The sequence below is a fragment of the Cricetulus griseus genome, chromosome 4, assembly GCF_003668045.3.
Source record: "Cricetulus griseus strain 17A/GY chromosome 4, alternate assembly CriGri-PICRH-1.0, whole genome shotgun sequence".
Classification (NCBI taxonomy): domain Eukaryota; kingdom Metazoa; phylum Chordata; class Mammalia; order Rodentia; family Cricetidae; genus Cricetulus; species Cricetulus griseus.
The window spans coordinates 94,335,221-94,352,615 of record NC_048597.1 but is presented as its reverse complement, the minus strand read 5'-3'; the positions used below and the strand labels follow the sequence as shown (position 1 = coordinate 94,352,615).

Sequence of the window (17,395 nt, the reverse complement as noted above, 5' to 3'; positions counted from 1 at the left end):
AGGTACATACACATACACACTGAAAAATCAATACAAGTTTTTAAAAGGAAATGTTGAGCAGGCCATTGATCATTGATTATCTCTTCAATTCTTACAAATGCTTTTAGTTTCTGAAACTGTTTACCTGTAACTTTTTATTTCCTGCCATACTTTTTCCAAACAGAGTGTAACCTGGTTCTTTTTTGTTTTGTTTTGTTTTTTGTTTCTCGGGCAGAGTTTTACTGTGTTGTGTAGTCCTGGCTGTCCTGAATCTCACTCTGTAGACCAGCCTGGCCTTGAATTCACAGAGATCCTCCTGCCCTCTGCCTCCCAAGTGCTGGGATTAAAGGTGTGCACCACTACCTCCTGGCTGCCTGGTTCTTATAAAGATGAACATCGTTCAAGTTTATCTAAGTAATTACATTTTTTAAATTTGACACAACCCTGCAATCCCAGCCTCTTTAGAAGCTGAGGCAGAAGAATCACAAATCCAAAGTATTCTTGGGCTAAGAACTAGATCAAGGCCAGCCTGAGTAACTTGGGCTGTCTCAGTATGCTAGGGTCATGGCTCTGGTAGACCATGTGCCTCCGAGCTTGAGGCCCTGGATTAGACTCCCTTTGAGGGGCCCAGGTGATTGAAACCAGGAACTTGTGCTCATCTCAGAAGACAATAGGGCAAAATCCAGACTAGGCATCTTGGAGGCAATGACAGTGCTGAGAGTTTCTTTTTTCACAGCCTAGTCTGAGAAGCCACAGTGACGTTTTTACGTAGGCTGACACATGAGGGACCTAATCACTTACACTCCTCACTGAGGCCATCTGATTCCCCATTCATAACCCAGTCTGTGTTCCGGAATGCAAGAATTTCTGGAGACTCTCTTCGAAGAGGAGGTTGCAAATATAGGCAAAGAAGCCATGCTTCTGTGGAACTATGGCTCTACTGATACAAAGATGTAGGGTTTGTTTACATAGCAAAGGATGTTTTGATTTTTACTTCAAAGCTAGATAAAGTTTTTAATAGAGTTGTCAAAGTAGTGTGATTTATGTCTGATCTTTCACATTTAACAGTTGCTTGGAAGCGATGCTAATTAATGAAGAGGACCAGCTACTATTGGTGTATTTCCACAGATCCATGCTATCTAGATAAAAATTGAAAGTTAACTCCTAACCCTGCATGAGCTCGATATTGGAGAGCAAGGATCTCCTGGTGCAGGCACAGTTGCTTACGGACTTAAGCCTTGGCGATGGAGGGCAATTTGGTCAGAGCGTACATCCTGTCAAAGAGTAGACAGTTGATACAGTGACATGGAAGGACCCGTGCAGCATGGATGTGGTTACTTGATTTAAGTTGCCAGCCCCACAATTCCTTGCTGATGTCTTAACCTTGAAGCAGCCTACATGTGAAAACTGGGCCTCCAAGTGACAGTGTCTCACCAAAGCAAGGTGCTACCAGGCAGGCTAGCTCATTTAAAGCCAACATCACCGACTACATGGTTTTTGAGTGACAAAGCCACATGAGAGAAAGGCCAGGTATACCAGCCCTGGCAGAAAAAGGACTGCTCACCAAAGAGAAGCAAGTATGCCTCGTGGAACACCCCATCATGTGAAGATGCTAACTTAGTCCATTAGGTTGCCAGTTTTCTGTGATATATTAACTTAGCAAACTCACTGTGGTTCAGTTCCCTCGTATTTTTTTAAAGACATGCTTGAAAGTGCTTGGAATATCAAGAGTGCTATACAATAAAAAAAAAAAATTATCCTAATTTTTCTTGTTGGCTCTTTGGAAAGCAGTAGGCACTGGAACTTTTCCTGAGCTGAACCTCACTCTATTTCTTGCTTTGCACCAGCACCTCCAGTTTCTTTGTGCTGCTTCCGTGGTGTCTCCTGTCACTGTTCTCATTTGCAAATTGCTCAGGGATCATGTGGAAACAATCCTAGTTAGTGCTCTGAACCTAGAATAATCCAGACAGTTCATCTGCAGATGTGTTCTGGCCCTAGAATAATCCTGAGACAGCTCATCTGCAGTTGTGTTCTAGACTCACCACAACATTTTAGGTGGTAAGACTTCAGTTTCTCATGCATCTGTGTGATTAAAAAAAAACAAAAAACAAAAAACTGGGTTATTCCAGAAGGAAGAGTTCCTGTCGCTTTCACTTTCAGCCCAGCTAGCTTTACTGTTCGCATGAAGTTGGTAATGTGTTCATGAACTTGGTGTTTGCTTTGTCTACTTACTGTGCAAAAACACAGGCCCACTGCCTAACATTTCTTTCAGCTTCAAACACTCCAGTGTGAGAATTCAAGCCTCAGGAAGCAGGCGACAACCAGTGCCTGTCAGGTACAGACTGGCCCTGACTACCCAGACACTTCGAGCCACTCGTCCTTAAAGCGCCGGCCATCTGCCCGGGGCAGTAGGCCTATGTCCATGTATGAGACTGGATCAGGTCAGAAACCGTACCTCCCTATGGGGGAAGCTAACCGCCCTGAGGAGGCCAGGACGAGACTTCAACCCTTCCCTGCTCATGTAAGTAGCACCGCTGTGTGTCTGTCCCTACTGTGTGCCCCTCTTCTGACCGTGTAGATTCTCCTAGCTCTGAGAGGTGCCCTTGTGTCTGCTGAGTGAACATGTCTGCAGCTGCTCCCAATGTGGCCGTGAGAGCACAGACTTGTAGACGGAAGGTTTCTTACCAGCCCCTCCCCTCCAGTTCCTCTCTCCCATGATGTATTTCCCAGACAGCCTCTGTTGGCATTTTTCGTGCAAAGCTTCCTTCCCAAGTTCTACAAACAAAAGCCAATTGTAAAGGTCACTAGCAGAAATGTTTTTGTCTTCAAAATAGTCAGAGGTTGGGGCTGGAGGCACGACTCAATGGTTAGAGCACTGGCTGCTCTTGCAGGGGACCTGGGTTCATTTCTCAGCACCCACATGACAGCTCACAGCCAGCTGTAACTCCAGCTTCAGGGGATTTGACATCTCCCGGCCTCCAGGACACACATACATGCATGCATGTGGCACACACACATATATGCATACAAAACACTCATACGTAAAATATTTTTAGAGCACAACAAAAGTAGGCAGAGGTATGCCCCTTCTATGAACTGTAGCACTTAGGACCAAAGTGACCTGATACACAAGACTCTGGGCTTCAGCACCTTGCTTACAGCTTAGGCTGTTAGCATGGCTTGATCATTTCATAAAGATGCAGTGTGAGTAGCAACTATGGCAGTGCTCAGGAAGCTGAAGCAGGGGGATTGCCTGGAGGTCTCCAAAATAAACTTAAAAAACTAAAGCTGTAAATAATAGAGGGTGCATCCACCCCACAGTGTCAGTTCCAAAGACTGCTCTGTGTCAGGTTTTCACGGTCTTTGCAGTGGCTCACAAATTGGGATGCCAGGTTCTCAAACATTAAAATGCTCTGTCTTGTGGATTGGTTTATTATGAAGATGTCTGTTTTCACAGTATGCCACAAGCATACACTGCCTTATGCAGTTATTTTTTCAAAGCATCATATTTCTCCTTTTGAGTGTCGAAATTATTTCCTCAGGGTACATAGAGTTTCAGTAAAATCCTTAGGGTAATGCAAAGTAATGATAAGAGCCGATAAATTAACCAGGTGGTGGTGGCACACACTTTTAATCCTAGCACTTAAGAAGCAGAAGCAAGCAGATCTCTGAGTTCGAGGCCAGCCTGGTTTACGGAGCGAGTTCTAGGACAGCCAGGACAATTTACACAGAGAAACCCTGTCTTGAAAAAACATCTAATAAATGAACCTGATTTTAATTTTGTCAGCTTCAGAGTGGTGCAGCTGCAGTATTGTGTGTGACCTGGGATTCATCTCTCAGCTTTTGATTGTTTGGTTTAATGCTTTGAAGATAGTGTATTTGCATCTGAACTAAGTGAAAAAGAATTCCACTTTTTCTTTTTCTCGAGACAGGGTTTCTCGTATAGCTTTAAAGGCTGTCCTGGAACTAGCTCTTGTAGACCAGGCTGGTCTCGAACTCACAGAGATCAGCCTGCCTCTGCCTCCTGAGTGCTAGGATTAAAGGCATGTGCCACCACAGCCTGGCAGAATCCTTTTATGTAACTGAAAACAAAACTTAGGAAAACCCCTTGGTAACTTACACAGTGTACTTGATTTTAGAGGAAGGTGGGGTATATGGCTGTTGTGTTGTCCTGTATCTATGGTACTGAAGATTGGAGTGATGGTGAGCACTAATTTAGTCACCCACAGAACTTAGGTCATATCGTCCCTCTTAATTGGAGAACAAGCGTCATTGTAGGCTGTGCATTAATGGTAGGCGCTGCCAGTTTTGACAGCTATGCCAAGCGTAGCTATGATAGCTGTGGTATCTTTTCCCTTAAAGAGAAGAGGCCTCTCGAATGGAGAGTGGTGTCCAGCAGGCACTAGTTTCACCAGGGATTAAGGCTCTCAGGAGCTGTGTCATAGCTGTCACCACTGTCATGGAGCTCATGGGAGTCTTATATGATGAGCTGTAGGGTGGGAGGTGGGCGTCTGTTCCGTTTTTTTTGTGTGTGTGTGTTCCCAAGCTTGTTTCTCTCTCCACTTCCAGATTGGGAGGAGTGCACTTGTGGCCTCCTCTTCGTCTCTGCCTTCCTTCCCCTCCACACTTTCCTGGTCCAGGGACGAAAGCGCCCGAAGGGTTAAGTACACTCTGAATGGTCTGCCCTGGAGGAGGGGCAGTGCTCCTGGGCGCTTTGTGCTTGGGCGCTGGCCCTCTTGTCCCTGCCCCTTGCTAACTGCCCTCTGTCTGCATGAAACAGCGCTTGGCTCCTGGTTTCTCACAGCAGCAGGCACATGCCCTCATGCACATCTGTTCCTAGAGAGATCCAGCCTCCCTTCCCTCCTGTGTAACTCCACATTGCTCCTTTTCACCTGTTTAACCAAGCTCACAAATCAGCCTATAGCATTCATTCTAAGCATACTGTCAAACAGAAAATTAAGCTGGCTGCTGGTTAAATATAACAGGGCAAATCTGTCTCATTTTTTTTGGAGCTACAGTTATTAAAAGTATTGTACTTAGGTTAACATGAAAGAGTCATGACTTTTTTAACTACAGACTTACTTTTTGTTAGCACCACCATATCTGACAAACCCAGCCCTCAGTTGGTGCTGTCATGCTTGCTAGCAGTGCAGAGGGGAGGTAGCTGCAGTCTGAAAGCTGCCTGTGTGTACTGGTGTGTGCTTCATACTGCAGAGTAGGACATGTTCACGCTCCTCTAGAGGGCTCACCTCCCCCACACCTTTAAGAAGGGCAGCTAAAGGGCGCAAATGTTTTAAGTGTCAGGGCCCCTGCTCCAAAGGACCGTCATGTAAAAAGGAAAATGTTTTTGCATGCACAGAGAGCATGATGACTTCCTCTTGAGGGAGGCTATGGGGAGAGCCAAGTGCTGGAGACCTGCCCTTCAGACTCCATCCCAGTCTGTCTGTAGCAAGGGTGAGAAGAGGGAAGGGAACTATGGGTAGAGAGCTCCTTCCCTGTAAGCCTTTGTGCACCCCCAACCCCCAGAGCGATGGGGACCTATCCACTGCCAGGCTAGCAAGGTCTCTGAGTTTCCTCACAGCCCTTTTGAAGCAGTGAAGCCAAAGAATTGTTGCTGTGTTGTACTTGGAGTCTTCTGGGCTGTCCTGAAAGTATACTTAGTGGTTTTGTTTCAATAATCCAGCTAAAGAGCAGCAAAATAATAATGAAATTCCCCCAGTCTGTTAATGATTTTCTTAAAGAGAAACAAGTAGGCCCTTCTTATCCACCATAACATTTTGTGGGTTTTGAAATGTATGGAGTTTTGGTAGCTTTGAGAAGGACCAGTTACCGAAATGATTTTGTACAGTGAGGAGTGAAGTCGTTGAGGCTCATCTGAGCTCCCGGCAACTTTGCTGTGGGCTTAGGTTTCTGTGGTCTGTCTGTGCAGAGAAAATGGCAAGTTGTTAGAGAACCGAAGCAACACCAGCTATAAGGTGACTTTTCTATTAACAGCTTTGAGAGCAGCACTTAACAGCCCTGGCTCTGCATGTTCACAGTAATTTTCATAAACTTAAATGCTGGCTACATTGAAATCCTGTATGCTTTTTTGACGACGGAGAAGGACTGAGTGCGTAAGTAATTGACCCTGGGTGATTGCCCTCTGCACTTGAGGAGCGCTTGCTGAGCACTTGGTGGGTGTGCGGCTCCCTCTTCTGAGGTTCTTAAACAGCGTGGCACTTGTGATCATTGTGGGTAATGTATTCAGTTTCTGATTGCCATCTTGACACCAGGGAAAGCACAATTATCTCTTATAGAGACACATGGGATTCCAGGAGGCAGGAGGATTACAAGTTTAAGGCAAACTGAGCTACATAGCAGGACTCACTCTTATCTCAAAACCCAAAATACAAGGTGCAAAGGATATTAATCCTGTCTTCTAGATTTTTCCTCCCATGAGAGCAGCTCTGAGTGGACTATCCAGCACAATTGAAATGGTGTGTGTGTGTGTGTGTGTGTGTGTGTGTGTGTGTGTGTGTGTGTGTGTATTTGATATTTGAGAAAAAATAAAGATTAGTCAGACATTCCCTGTAAAAGGTAAGAAAGGTCTTGGGGTGGTGGAATTCTAAGATCAGGTCCTCAAGCCTCTGCTTTCACTGCCCCTGCACTAAATATGGTTGGGGCCCCCTCTGCCTACTGCCAGGGCTTCTAGTGTCAGTAATCCACTGACTTGAGCCAGTGAGCAGGCACTTAAGAACTCAGCTTTAATCTCATGGGGTTCCAAGCCAGCACCCGTCATTTATCAGATGAGTTGGAATGGATAAGAAAGTTTGTATTAGGAAGCCAACCCTGGTGTCTTCTGTAGAAAGGGAGAGAGGAAGTCCAGGAGGAAATGTGAAGGACCTCAGCAGACAGGCAGGCAGGCAGACAGACAGACAGAAAGCAGAGTGTGGTGGGACTGAGGAGGCACCCAACCTTGGAGCTGGCCAAACCACAAACCGTATGTAGACTTCCTCAAACCAGCCTCCTCTAGCAGCCATCTTCTGGATGTGTCTAAGCAAAGCTTTAGGGCTGCAGCCTTTGCCACACTGCCACACCAGTTCAGTCCCCTGGCTGTGCACGGCTGGAAACAGGCAATCAGTAATCAGTGTAGGTTTTGCATCGGCTTATGCTCATTTCTAGATAAGGGATTGTCACACACGGTAAGATGAACACCGAGAGATGGTTTCTCCACATGGTCTAGACCAGATTCCTCCAGAAGATGTGGTCCTCACCACGTCTTGTCACACTGAGAGCCCCTGCCTTTAATGGTACTGCCATTCCCTTGCAATGTTTCATGTTTGAATCTCCAGCCCATTTTGAACATTCTCGGTTATACCAAATCCCTGCATCTTTCTGAGGTAAATATTTTGGAAAACAGGTAAAGTGGTGTGGAACTAAGAGTCACACTGGGCCGATCCACTTGGTTCACAAGCAGCACATGGCTGGCTTTCTTAATGGCTCACAAAAACCATCCCTGAAGGCAGTTCTTAGAGCAGCCATCAGACTTACCAAGCGTGTAGTAACGTGGGAATCTGCAGAAGGCTTGAGGCCTGACTCTTGTTTCCTCCTGCAGATTCTGCCTAAGGGTGAGCAGCTAGCTCTTGGTCCTTTTCCTCATCTGGTGTTAAACCAGATCATTTACAGTTAGCTTCCAGCTCTGAAGGTGTGGGTTCAGATAAGTACTGGTGTGTTTGTTACTAACTGCATCTCCTTCCATTCTGTTGAGAACTAAATGAGAGGTTTGAGTGTGTGCCTGTGTCAGAGCGTGTCTCTTCAGGGAGCCGCTGGTGAGCTAAGGAGGAGTGGACCCAGTATTCATTCATCTTTTGCTACATTTCCTGTAAAGGGCTGGCTCCTGTCTCAAATGAGCTCTGGGTATGAAGGTGACATAGCCTGGCAGGAATGCTTCCCTGGGAAGACTGAGGAAGGAGGTGTTGTTCAAAACTAACCGGGGTCCCCCTTTCTTTTTGTAGGCATCCAGGCTGGAGAAGCAGAACAGCACACCAGAGAGTGACTATGACAACACTCCCTATGGCACTGAGCCAGATGACACAGTGTATGTGCAGGGGAGAGCACAGGGAGGGGGAGGGGCTGTTGGCACAGACATGGCAGGCCTTAGCCACCTTCACCCCTTTATCTTCAGACCATTAAGGTCTTCAGCTGCTTTGGTTTCCCAGTGTCATAAGCTGTGCCTTCTGTACTCACGTTACTGCCTCAGCGCTGTTTGTCCTTGTGCCAGCATACTGTACCTTCCTGCAGTCTGAGTTTGTTTGTCAAGTAGTTGGCAGCCTGGGGATGGCTGTTTACAGCTGCACCCTCCCCATCTGTTATTTCCTCTGTCTGCCTTCTTCACACTGTCTACAGCAGCCCTAACTACAGCCCAGGAAAAAAAGAAAGGCTTTAATGTGGCTGTAGGTTCTGGTGATAAGCAGGGCTTGCTGTGTGTCCTGGTAAACAGGAGGAAGGAAACCACAGAAACAGCTAATGAGCATTTGTCATGCCAAGCCATTCTTAACTGTCCACAGGTCAAACCGGAAGGGGCGGCAAAGGAGTATGGTGTGGCAAGGTGATGGCTCATTGCCAGACACAACAGAGCCCCATTTGGTCCCCAGCCCCACGCTCCCCAGCACAGAAGATGTCATCCGGAAGACTGAACAGATCACCAAAAACATCCAGGAGCTCCTAAGAGCAGCCCAGGAGAACAAACACGACAGGTATGAGCTGCAGCCGTGCTCTGAGAGTGTGCACCTGTGCCAGCAAGTGTTGCTTCAGTTTCACTCTCTGACTTCTGGGTGAATGGAAACTTAAGTAGGATATGTGTGCCTTGAGTTTGGGGTTTTTATTGTTTTCATCGTGTTAAAAAGTAGTCTGAAAATAAATACGTCTAGAAATAAAATTGCAATGTACTGGGGACAGCAGCTTCCCTGTGGACAGGGGGAGGAAACCACCTCACTACTCGAAGTTGATTCATCTGGCTACTGCTACAGCTAAAATTCTCCTTGGGGACTAGGTTTCCAGACGGGAGGTGTCCTAAGGAGGTGTCCCGAGGGGAGCCTGCTCTGGAGCTGTCTGGCTCCCTCATGCAGTTGTACATGCTCACTTGGCAGGAGGAGGCCGCACCTTCCTGCATAGAGCAGGGTGCCCCGCCTGACAGTGGTAAGGGATCTCGCACAAGAACCACGCCTGGAGTGCTCCCAGTGTGTGGAGTGCTCTGCATGTGACTCCTCACACGGTTATAAACACTACTAGTGTTTCAAGCTGCACTTATACTAGCTGCTCTCTGGTGCTTGTCAGGAATAAAAATATGTGCCCTGAGGCCATTTCAGGCTTCAAAGATTGCAGTATGCTATTTGCTTCAATTTAGGAAGACTTTTTTATGTAAAAATCCATTCAGCACCTTTTATGCTTTGCTCTCCTTTCATGTGAAGACCAGAGAAAAAGATGATTTCAAAATCACTGGCTTATGCTTCTGATTCAAAACTAGAGTTGGCCTAGAGGTTTACTTTTTATTAAATATTTGGTGTTCTGTGCTTTCGCGTAGGACCTGGTGCTGTGCTGATGATAGCCTCATCCCCTTCCCTGCTTCCTCCTCATGTGGATCTATTACTTAAGTTTACCTCGGGGTCTCACCTCCACACCTCCATCTTGCTTCTAGTTGACTGAGTCCAACAAGTTCCCCTCACCCCACCCCAGCTCTCCTGCAGCTTCACTTGCTCGAGGTCATGTCTGTCCTCCCATGCCCCTCCATCTCCTCCATACCCACAATAATATAAAATTAGAAATAAAGATGACTTTTGATAGTCTTTATTCAGAAGTCAATTTTATGGTTTTAGAAAAACAAGGAAAGAATGTTTCTCAAGGCTTGAGTCTGGTGGTTAGAAACAGCTTTGTCAGGCCAAACCTACAGCAGTCTTGGCAGTGTTCCCTTACAGAAAATACCTGCTAATGTACTTTCTCGGTGCCCATGTCCCTCCCAGGCAGTGGGAAGTCTTGCACATATAGCCAAGGCTTGGTGGCAATGTTGCATTAAGAACTGTCACTCAGTACCCCATCAGTTTGTGTTTGTCCCACTACACCTGTAGCACATAGTCGTCAGGCTGCAGACCTGACAGGCTATGCTGCAGTGAGTCACCCCATCTGCTCTGTCAGGGTGCTAAAAATAAGAATCTTGCATAAAGCTGAGGTCTTGGTTCTTCCCTTTCTCATTACAAGTCAGATTACCATGCCTGTTCATACATGAAAATGTGAAGCAGACACCTCCTTGCTGTTGGAGCCTCCTAATTCGAGAAACTGTGCAAGTTCATTGGCCAAGCAACACATAGATAGTGAAGTGTAGGCACCAGTTGGAATTTAAGGGATTTTTTTCAGTAGTCCTTTATTCTTATTCTTCACCTTTATGGGCCTTGGCATGGGACTGTTGCTCTTTTTCTAGAAATCTGGAAGGTAAGTATGAGAAGTAAACAAGCAGGCTGAGCATGTGTGATTGCCCAGAGCACACAGAGCAGATTTCAGGACTGGGGACTGTTACCAGGATGAGTGTGTTCCTGAAAGGAGGGGGACCTGCTTCATAGCTGTGCCTGCTGTCGGTGTGCTCATGCCTGCTTTTGGTGTGCACACAGCTAGCCCCAACCTAAGCCCTTCATTAACCAGGTGGAAATGGAACCCATCTGGCCTCTGAGCATTCTTTACCTCTAAATCATCTGAGCTGCTTTAATGGATTCTTCTATGTCTTACAGTTATATTCCCTGCTCAGAGAGAATACATGTTGCTGTTACCGAGATGGCAGCCTTATTCCCCAAAGTAAGTCACTTCCTACTCATCCTCTGTTAAGTTTCTCAGCATTGTTTCCTGACCTTATATTGTCTTTGGTGAGGAGCAGGGTGCTGGGATAAAACCCAGGGCCCTGTGCATACTAGGCAAACACTCTCCTGTACAGCTGTGCAGCAGCTCATAACCTTTTTCTTAAGTTTTTTGTAGCATACAGTTATTAAATACATCATCTTATAGGGCTTTGAGGTGTTTTCACTATGCATGGATATCGGTTTTAGTAAGACCTGGATGTGTAAGTCAGGTGCTACAAGGCAAAGCAGTAGAATAAAGTTTAGGATACAAAATATATATATATGATTTATTTGTTATGTATACAGTGGTCTCTCTGCATGTATCCCTGAAGGCCAGAAGAGGGCACCAGATCTCATTACAGATGGTTGTGAACCACCATGTGGTTGCTGGGAATTGAACTCGGAACCTCTGGAAGAGCAGCCAGTGTCCTTAACCTCTGAGCCATCTCTCCAGCCCCAAGATTATATTTTTAATACCTCAAAATAGCACATAATATTAAAGTTCTTCTCAAATGTAAGCATTTCCTCACTCTTAGGCCATGGTTCATAAAGCTGGTATTGTTTTAAATACCCTATTGAGCCGGGCGATGGTGGCACACACCTTTAATTCCAACACTTGGGAGGCAGAGGCAGAAGGATCTCTGTGAGTTTAAGCCCAGCCTGGTCTACAGAGCAAGTTCCAGGCGAGGCTCCAAAGCAATACAGAGAAATCCTGTCTCGGAAAAAAAAAAACAACAACAACAACAAAAAACAAAACAAAACAAAAAAATACCCAATTGAGAAAGGTTGGACTTTACTCAACTGCAGTTGCTGTCGGGGCAGGCTTATGCCTTGCTGCTGGATGTCCATCCTGCAGCCCACAGCAAACAGCTGTACTCTTCATTTTAGAAACCCAAGTCTGACACGGTGAGGACTTCCCTCCGGTTACTGACGTCCAGTGCCTACCGGCTCCAGTCAGAGTGCAGAAAGGCCCTCCCAGGAGACTCAAGCTTGCCCACGGATGTGCAGTTGGTCACACAGCAGGTCATCCAGTGTGCCTATGACATCGCCAAGGCTGCCAAACAGCTGGTCACAATCACCACCAAAGAGAACAACAACTGAACTGTGGGGCGCTATCCTTCTATTTTATAGGCTTCTGAAAGTCCGGCTTCAGTTTAGACATGAACTCTTCAGATTTTTACAAAAACATTTAATAATGATTTGAAACTTTTTAAAAGAAAACTCAGTATTATTTTTGCATGTTTTCTAACAGATTTTTGACTGTGATTTAACCATTGCCTTATTTGTGCCTGTTTGCAACTTAGCTTCTGTTCTGTTGCGTTGTCACCAAGCGCTTAGGTCATGATCGGATGTGTTTAAAAGGAATTGTTTGGAGTTTGCTAAAACTTTTCCATCCTTTAAAACTCTCTGCCCATGGCTAAAACTATAATTGATATTTTTAGTAAAACATTTTCTTAAGAGAGTTGGGTTTTAAAAAAAAATCAATGTTATCTGTTCCTTCCAAGCATTGTGCAATAAGTAGGTTTTCCATCCTGCCGTAGAGTCTCAGAGCTTGGGGTATCTCTAGGCATGTGTGGAGAGCAAGGGTCCTTGCCTCTTCCTAAAGAGAGCGAATCTCTTGGGAAGGACAGGGGAATGACCCATTTCTAACTTTTGTATCATGTTAAGTGTCGTGTTATTTAATATTTTTATCTTGATTTTCTATCTATAAAGATTTTACCATAATACTGAAGTCTCCATAATGTCCAAATAGTAGTTATGAATCCACCATCCATATCAGGTTCCAGTTGGCCACATTCACAGCAGGAGTACCACCCATTGTCAGGGACCTGCCTTCCCCTGAAGCCAGGCAGTTCACTCAGAACTGGTACTGACATTCCTTCCGTGGGTGGACACTTGGTGCCCTTCACCCTTTGACCTCTTACAGCTTCACATGTCTCCTCCTTTGGAAGGATTTCTTCCCAGGTAAGCCATCATGGTCAGTTTCTTCCCTTCACCTCACTGGTACTGAGAGATTAGACACCCTGTGGCACTGTAGAATAGTTGTCAGCATGCTTTAGCTCCTCTCTCCCGTAGCTCTGCAAGGGCAGAGGTTGACGTCTAGGACACAGCAGCCCTGGTGTTTACATTACTTAAGGCTCTTTCTTGTGAATGTTACAGCCTATCCCTATCCCAGCTTGCCACATCTGTTTTATATGGGTGGAGCTTACCTGAGAGAGCTGGCAGTATATGGCTAGGAAGCCAGCCAGGTGTACAGCCGGGCACAGAGGGAGGGCAGGTGGGGAGCCCTGCCCAACCTGCAAGGACAGCAGCTCTTTTCCCTCTGACGCCTCTCATGTTGCTGTGGAGAAATAGACCTGAGTTGCTAAAGCTTTGATTTTCAAGATAGCAGAAATTTGGGTTATTTTATGCATGTCAATTTAGACATGCCTACTGAACAAGCAGAAATGAGCTGTGGCCTCTAGGCTGTCTCTCACAGCCTCTGCTGGGCCTTTAAACCATAGCCTCAGGGCTGGCTTTAATGGCCACCAGAAGTAGCCTCTGAGCCAACCTTGGAAGGCAGCACTGACCTGCTATAAGGTCACTGTCAGTCCCCATCCCCCAGTGTGTTCTTGGGAGCAGACCGACACAGTCAGGTTCACCAGGTCAGGTTGCCTACATTGTGTGCATGGGAAGGGCCAGCACTTACCTGTCTATTCAACCCAAAACGTCACTGCTGGACGCCTAGGAGTGCCTTTCAGAAAGGGGTCTGCTAGCTTGAGCTCAGGCATCGTCTTTGACAAGCTTTTCTGCCTGCTGCTTCAAGAACTGTACCACCCTTCCTGGCAGGCTCTGTGGAGCCGATTCCAATCCAGAGCGGGTTCCCATGACCCTCCCCCTCCACCCCCCCCCCTCCCCAGACAACAGGCCTCTGTTGGAGGCTTCTCACAAGAGAAATGTTAGAGGCAAGGACCTGCCACAGAGGATACTGTCTGCGGAAAACTAAGGAATATGGGCCAGTACTGCGTTTCCAGGTGCTCTCAAGAACACCAGAGTTCACAGTCAATCCTGAGTCCTCCTCAGGCTGAGGCACCCCTCACAGAGCCCCTCCCCTCATGAGACCTGGAGTCAGAACATTTGCTCCCATAGGCAAATGCATCTTGTCTCAACTCTTGTCCTGGCCATTTTTGCTTGTGGGTCCCATCACCTTGCACAAGTCAGCTCTGCATCCAATCCAGCTGTTCTGTCCCTCATTCCTATTCTGCCTTCCTGCCTGCATACCCTACTTCCTGAGACCGAGAGGACAAAGGTCCTGTTTTTGAGCAGGCCCTGCCCCAAGCTCCATTTGCAGAAGGCATGTCGGCCTCAGCATGATGGTTCTTACTTGCCAAAGACTTGAGTCCAGTGTTGCACACAATTGGGACTACAGTCGCACAATGTGGGGTGCCACCCTGACTCCAGTGACCTCCATCACAGAACCTAGATTGACAGGAGGACGTTTTTATCCTCCACAGCTCCTGTCCTGGTCGATATAACCCATGCTCTTAGAAAACAAAATGCTTCATAGACAAAAGACAAAATGAGAGGCATTTCACACCAAGTGTTCACCTGCATCTATCATTCTCTGCTCTTGTTTATTGTCCTGAAGTTACTGTCACCTCATGGGAATTATTCTGGAGTATGTGCCTGCCAGTTATGCAATAAATAGTCTAAGTGTCTCTGGTAGTCTCTCTAAGTGTCTCTGGTCATTTTGCTTCCCTCTGGCTGGTAGATGATTCCAGACACTAAGCAGGTGTGGGGCAAGTTCCCATGTCACTGTTTCTTTAAGGAGAGGTGGTGTTTTAAAGCAGGGTCTTAACATGTAGCTCAGGCAGCTGTCCAGCCTAAGAAAGGTGGGATGTTACTCCCTATGGTCCAGCTTGCTAGGGAGGACATCTTGGGAGAACCCACAATCCACAGGTCAGACCAACAGAAACTTCCCAGGCCAGTTTTCCAAGAAGCCCTGCAGAGCTGCTGAGCCCATCACAGACCCATGTTGGGCTGGGTCAGTTGTGTGGGTACTCCTGAGGCAGTTGCTGCTGCAGGTTTGTACCATGATGGAAGACACTACTATGGACGCTCTCAGGTCTGCACCACACAGCACCTCTCCAGCTCTTGATCATGACATCATTCCAGCTGCCACTGACTGTTGGGTACTGCTCAGTTCTTCATGTGGGTGACCTCTTCAAAGCATTAGTGAGATAACTTAGCGAGTAAAGGCACTTGCCTCCAAGCCTGATAGCCTGAGTTTGAACTCAGAACCCATATGTAGAAATCTATTTACATGAGCTGTCCTCTAACCCCATGAATAAACAGGGATGTGTACACACCCACAGACACACACAAGATAATGACTGCTTCAGTCTTCACAGCAACCTATGAAGGAAGATTTATTTCCATTTGAAGAAGAAACCAGCACACAAGGAGGCAGATTTCCCCCCCATTGGGGAAGGTGAGGGATCTGACCATTCATAAAACCAGGCATCTTTGAGAATGTGGCAAAGAAGCCAGTGACAGGGGCTCTGGAAACCTCAAGGCACCATGAAGACTGCTTAAACAAATGGCTCTCCACTGTCAACTTGTGCCCCAAAGCCTGGGGCCTCCACAGTGGGGTCTGTGCTGAGCTCTGTCTAGTGTCCACTGAGGCCAACAGAAAGGACTGCCGAGCTTTGGCCGTGACTCAGCACTGTGTGAATGTGTCCTCCAACTGTAGACCAAGCACAGGCCACCGCACAGAGGGACCCAAGGGACCTGCCTGATACCCAGCAGGCCAGCAGTGTGAGGTTGTCCAGGAACAAGTCCTGGAGGGTGCTCACCTCTGCCCTCTAACCATGACTTTCCATGCTTCAGCCCAACCACAAATCCTCCTACCTGCTTTCCACAAACACGGCATCAGCCATGAAGCAGGTCTCCAAGAGAGGCAGGCATGACCTCAACTCACACACCTGGCTCTTGTCCCCCATCCCACATACCCCATAGCTTCCTCTCTTGCCAGGTTCCCAAACTCTTCACACCCACTCAGAATTTGGTCTTAATTTGTGCATCTGTCCAGGAATTCCAGAGCCTCTGCCTACAAAAATCCCTCTCCCAACGTCTTCCCTCTGGGTTATCTTCCCAACTCTTGCCATCTCTCAGGCCCACCTTGGTCAGACTCTCCTTCAAAAGTCCAGGCTGACACTCACCTAGCCTTGGCTTCTTCCCTTTGCTAGCCTGGGCTGCTTCTGGCCTACTCTCTAAACTCATCTCATACCCAGAACACCTAAGAGATGGGCACATTTTGAAATTGCAGTTTGTACTTGTCAATCCATACACTGGCATCTTCCGACCTTTCTGTGTTCTCTCTCTAGCCCCTTTCCAGAACTCACTTTGGTACTACTCTGGTGCTATCTGCTGTCCCCCACTCCCACCTTACCAGGGTCCATCTTACAGCCAGTTATCAATCGCCTGAGAACTAGGTATTGAAACTTCCCCAATTTGTAGATGAGGAGCCTGAGGCTCAGAGCTGCTGCAGACAAAGGTAGCAGTGAAGCAGCTTGGGGTATGAGGGCTGTGATCTGAACCCTGGTCTCTACCAGGTAAGTGGATGTTCATTATAAAGACAGCAGACCCACTCGGGAGGCAGAGGCAGGTGGATCTCTGTGAGTTTGAGATGAGCCTGGTCTACAAGAGCTAGTTCCAGGACAGCCTCCAAAGCCACAGAGAAACCCTGTCTCAAAAAACCAAAAACAAAACAAAACAAAACCCAGCAGACCTGGAGCCAAAAGGGGGAGGTAAGGAGGGAGTCCAGACTGGCTCCCATCCCCAGTGTTGTCTGCCAGCGCCTCATTTCCCCCACTGATTTCTCATCTATTCTGGTTGTTTCACACTGAGGCATCCCTTAGCCTCTGCTGCTCTGTGAAGACGTTGCCCAGTTCACTAACAGGAACAGCCTGAGGACCAGGTTCCACAGGGTGTTGACAGGAGCTGAGGAAAGGAAGCCCCCGCCCCCTCCAGGCTCATGCATCCTGAGTGGAGGGATGCCCCCAGGCAAGGTGGGAGAATGAGTTATTACTGGCTCTGGATTAAAATGGGAAGAATTCTGTCCACGTGCCTGGCAGACACACGGAAGGCTGGGTCTTCTGAGGTCCCTGTTGAAGGTCCCCATGGCCTACGTTTCTATACTTATGTCACAGAATGAAGGCCTGGCCCAAGAGGAGTTACCTGGCTGCTGTGTGATGGGCACTGGCTGGAACCAGAACCTGGGCCCAGGAGAGCCGTGCACACTCCCTCCCTGAATGTGGCGGCAGGATTATCAAGTGGCTACTTGTGACCCCAGGTAAGGGACCCCAGCAGTCTTTCTAAGACCCTGTGGACCTCCATCCTCTAGACTTCAGGGCAGCTGAACATGGCTTGTGTGCATCTCCAGGACCAGTTTGGTTTCACTGTACAGGTGAAGAGCCCTCCTGAGACTGGCATATATTCCATGTAGTCTCGGTGTTCAGCGGCAGGGGCCTGGCCCTGACAGGAGACTCCCACACACACAGGACAGGACAGGA

At 47.3% G+C, this 17,395-nt stretch overlaps 1 protein-coding gene across 11 annotated transcripts in view; it reads left to right on the top strand.

The window, feature by feature from the left end:
* The window catches only part of Git2 (GIT ArfGAP 2), a 52,539-nt gene extending 37,993 nt beyond the window's left edge, over positions 1-14,546 (top strand). For 5 of the 11 annotated variants that reach the window (XM_027416017.2, XM_027416013.2, XM_027416016.2 and 2 more), the window contains 6 exons: positions 2,252-2,500; positions 4,549-4,638; positions 7,974-8,056; positions 8,526-8,714; positions 10,737-10,800; positions 11,730-14,546. In XM_027416017.2, coding sequence (XP_027271818.1) covers positions 2,252-2,500; positions 4,549-4,638; positions 7,974-8,056; positions 8,526-8,714; positions 10,737-10,800; positions 11,730-11,942 — 888 coding nt within the window. In that variant the 3' untranslated portion in view covers positions 11,943-14,546. Of the gene's footprint in view, positions 1-1,047; positions 1,743-2,251; positions 2,501-4,548; positions 4,639-5,973; positions 7,876-7,973; positions 8,057-8,525; positions 8,715-10,736; positions 10,801-11,729 lie in introns of those variants that run through there. The other 6 variants (XM_027416022.2, XM_027416021.2, XM_027416020.2 and 3 more) reach the window with 3 other exon arrangements.
* Positions 14,547-17,395: the final 2,849 nt, after the last annotated feature.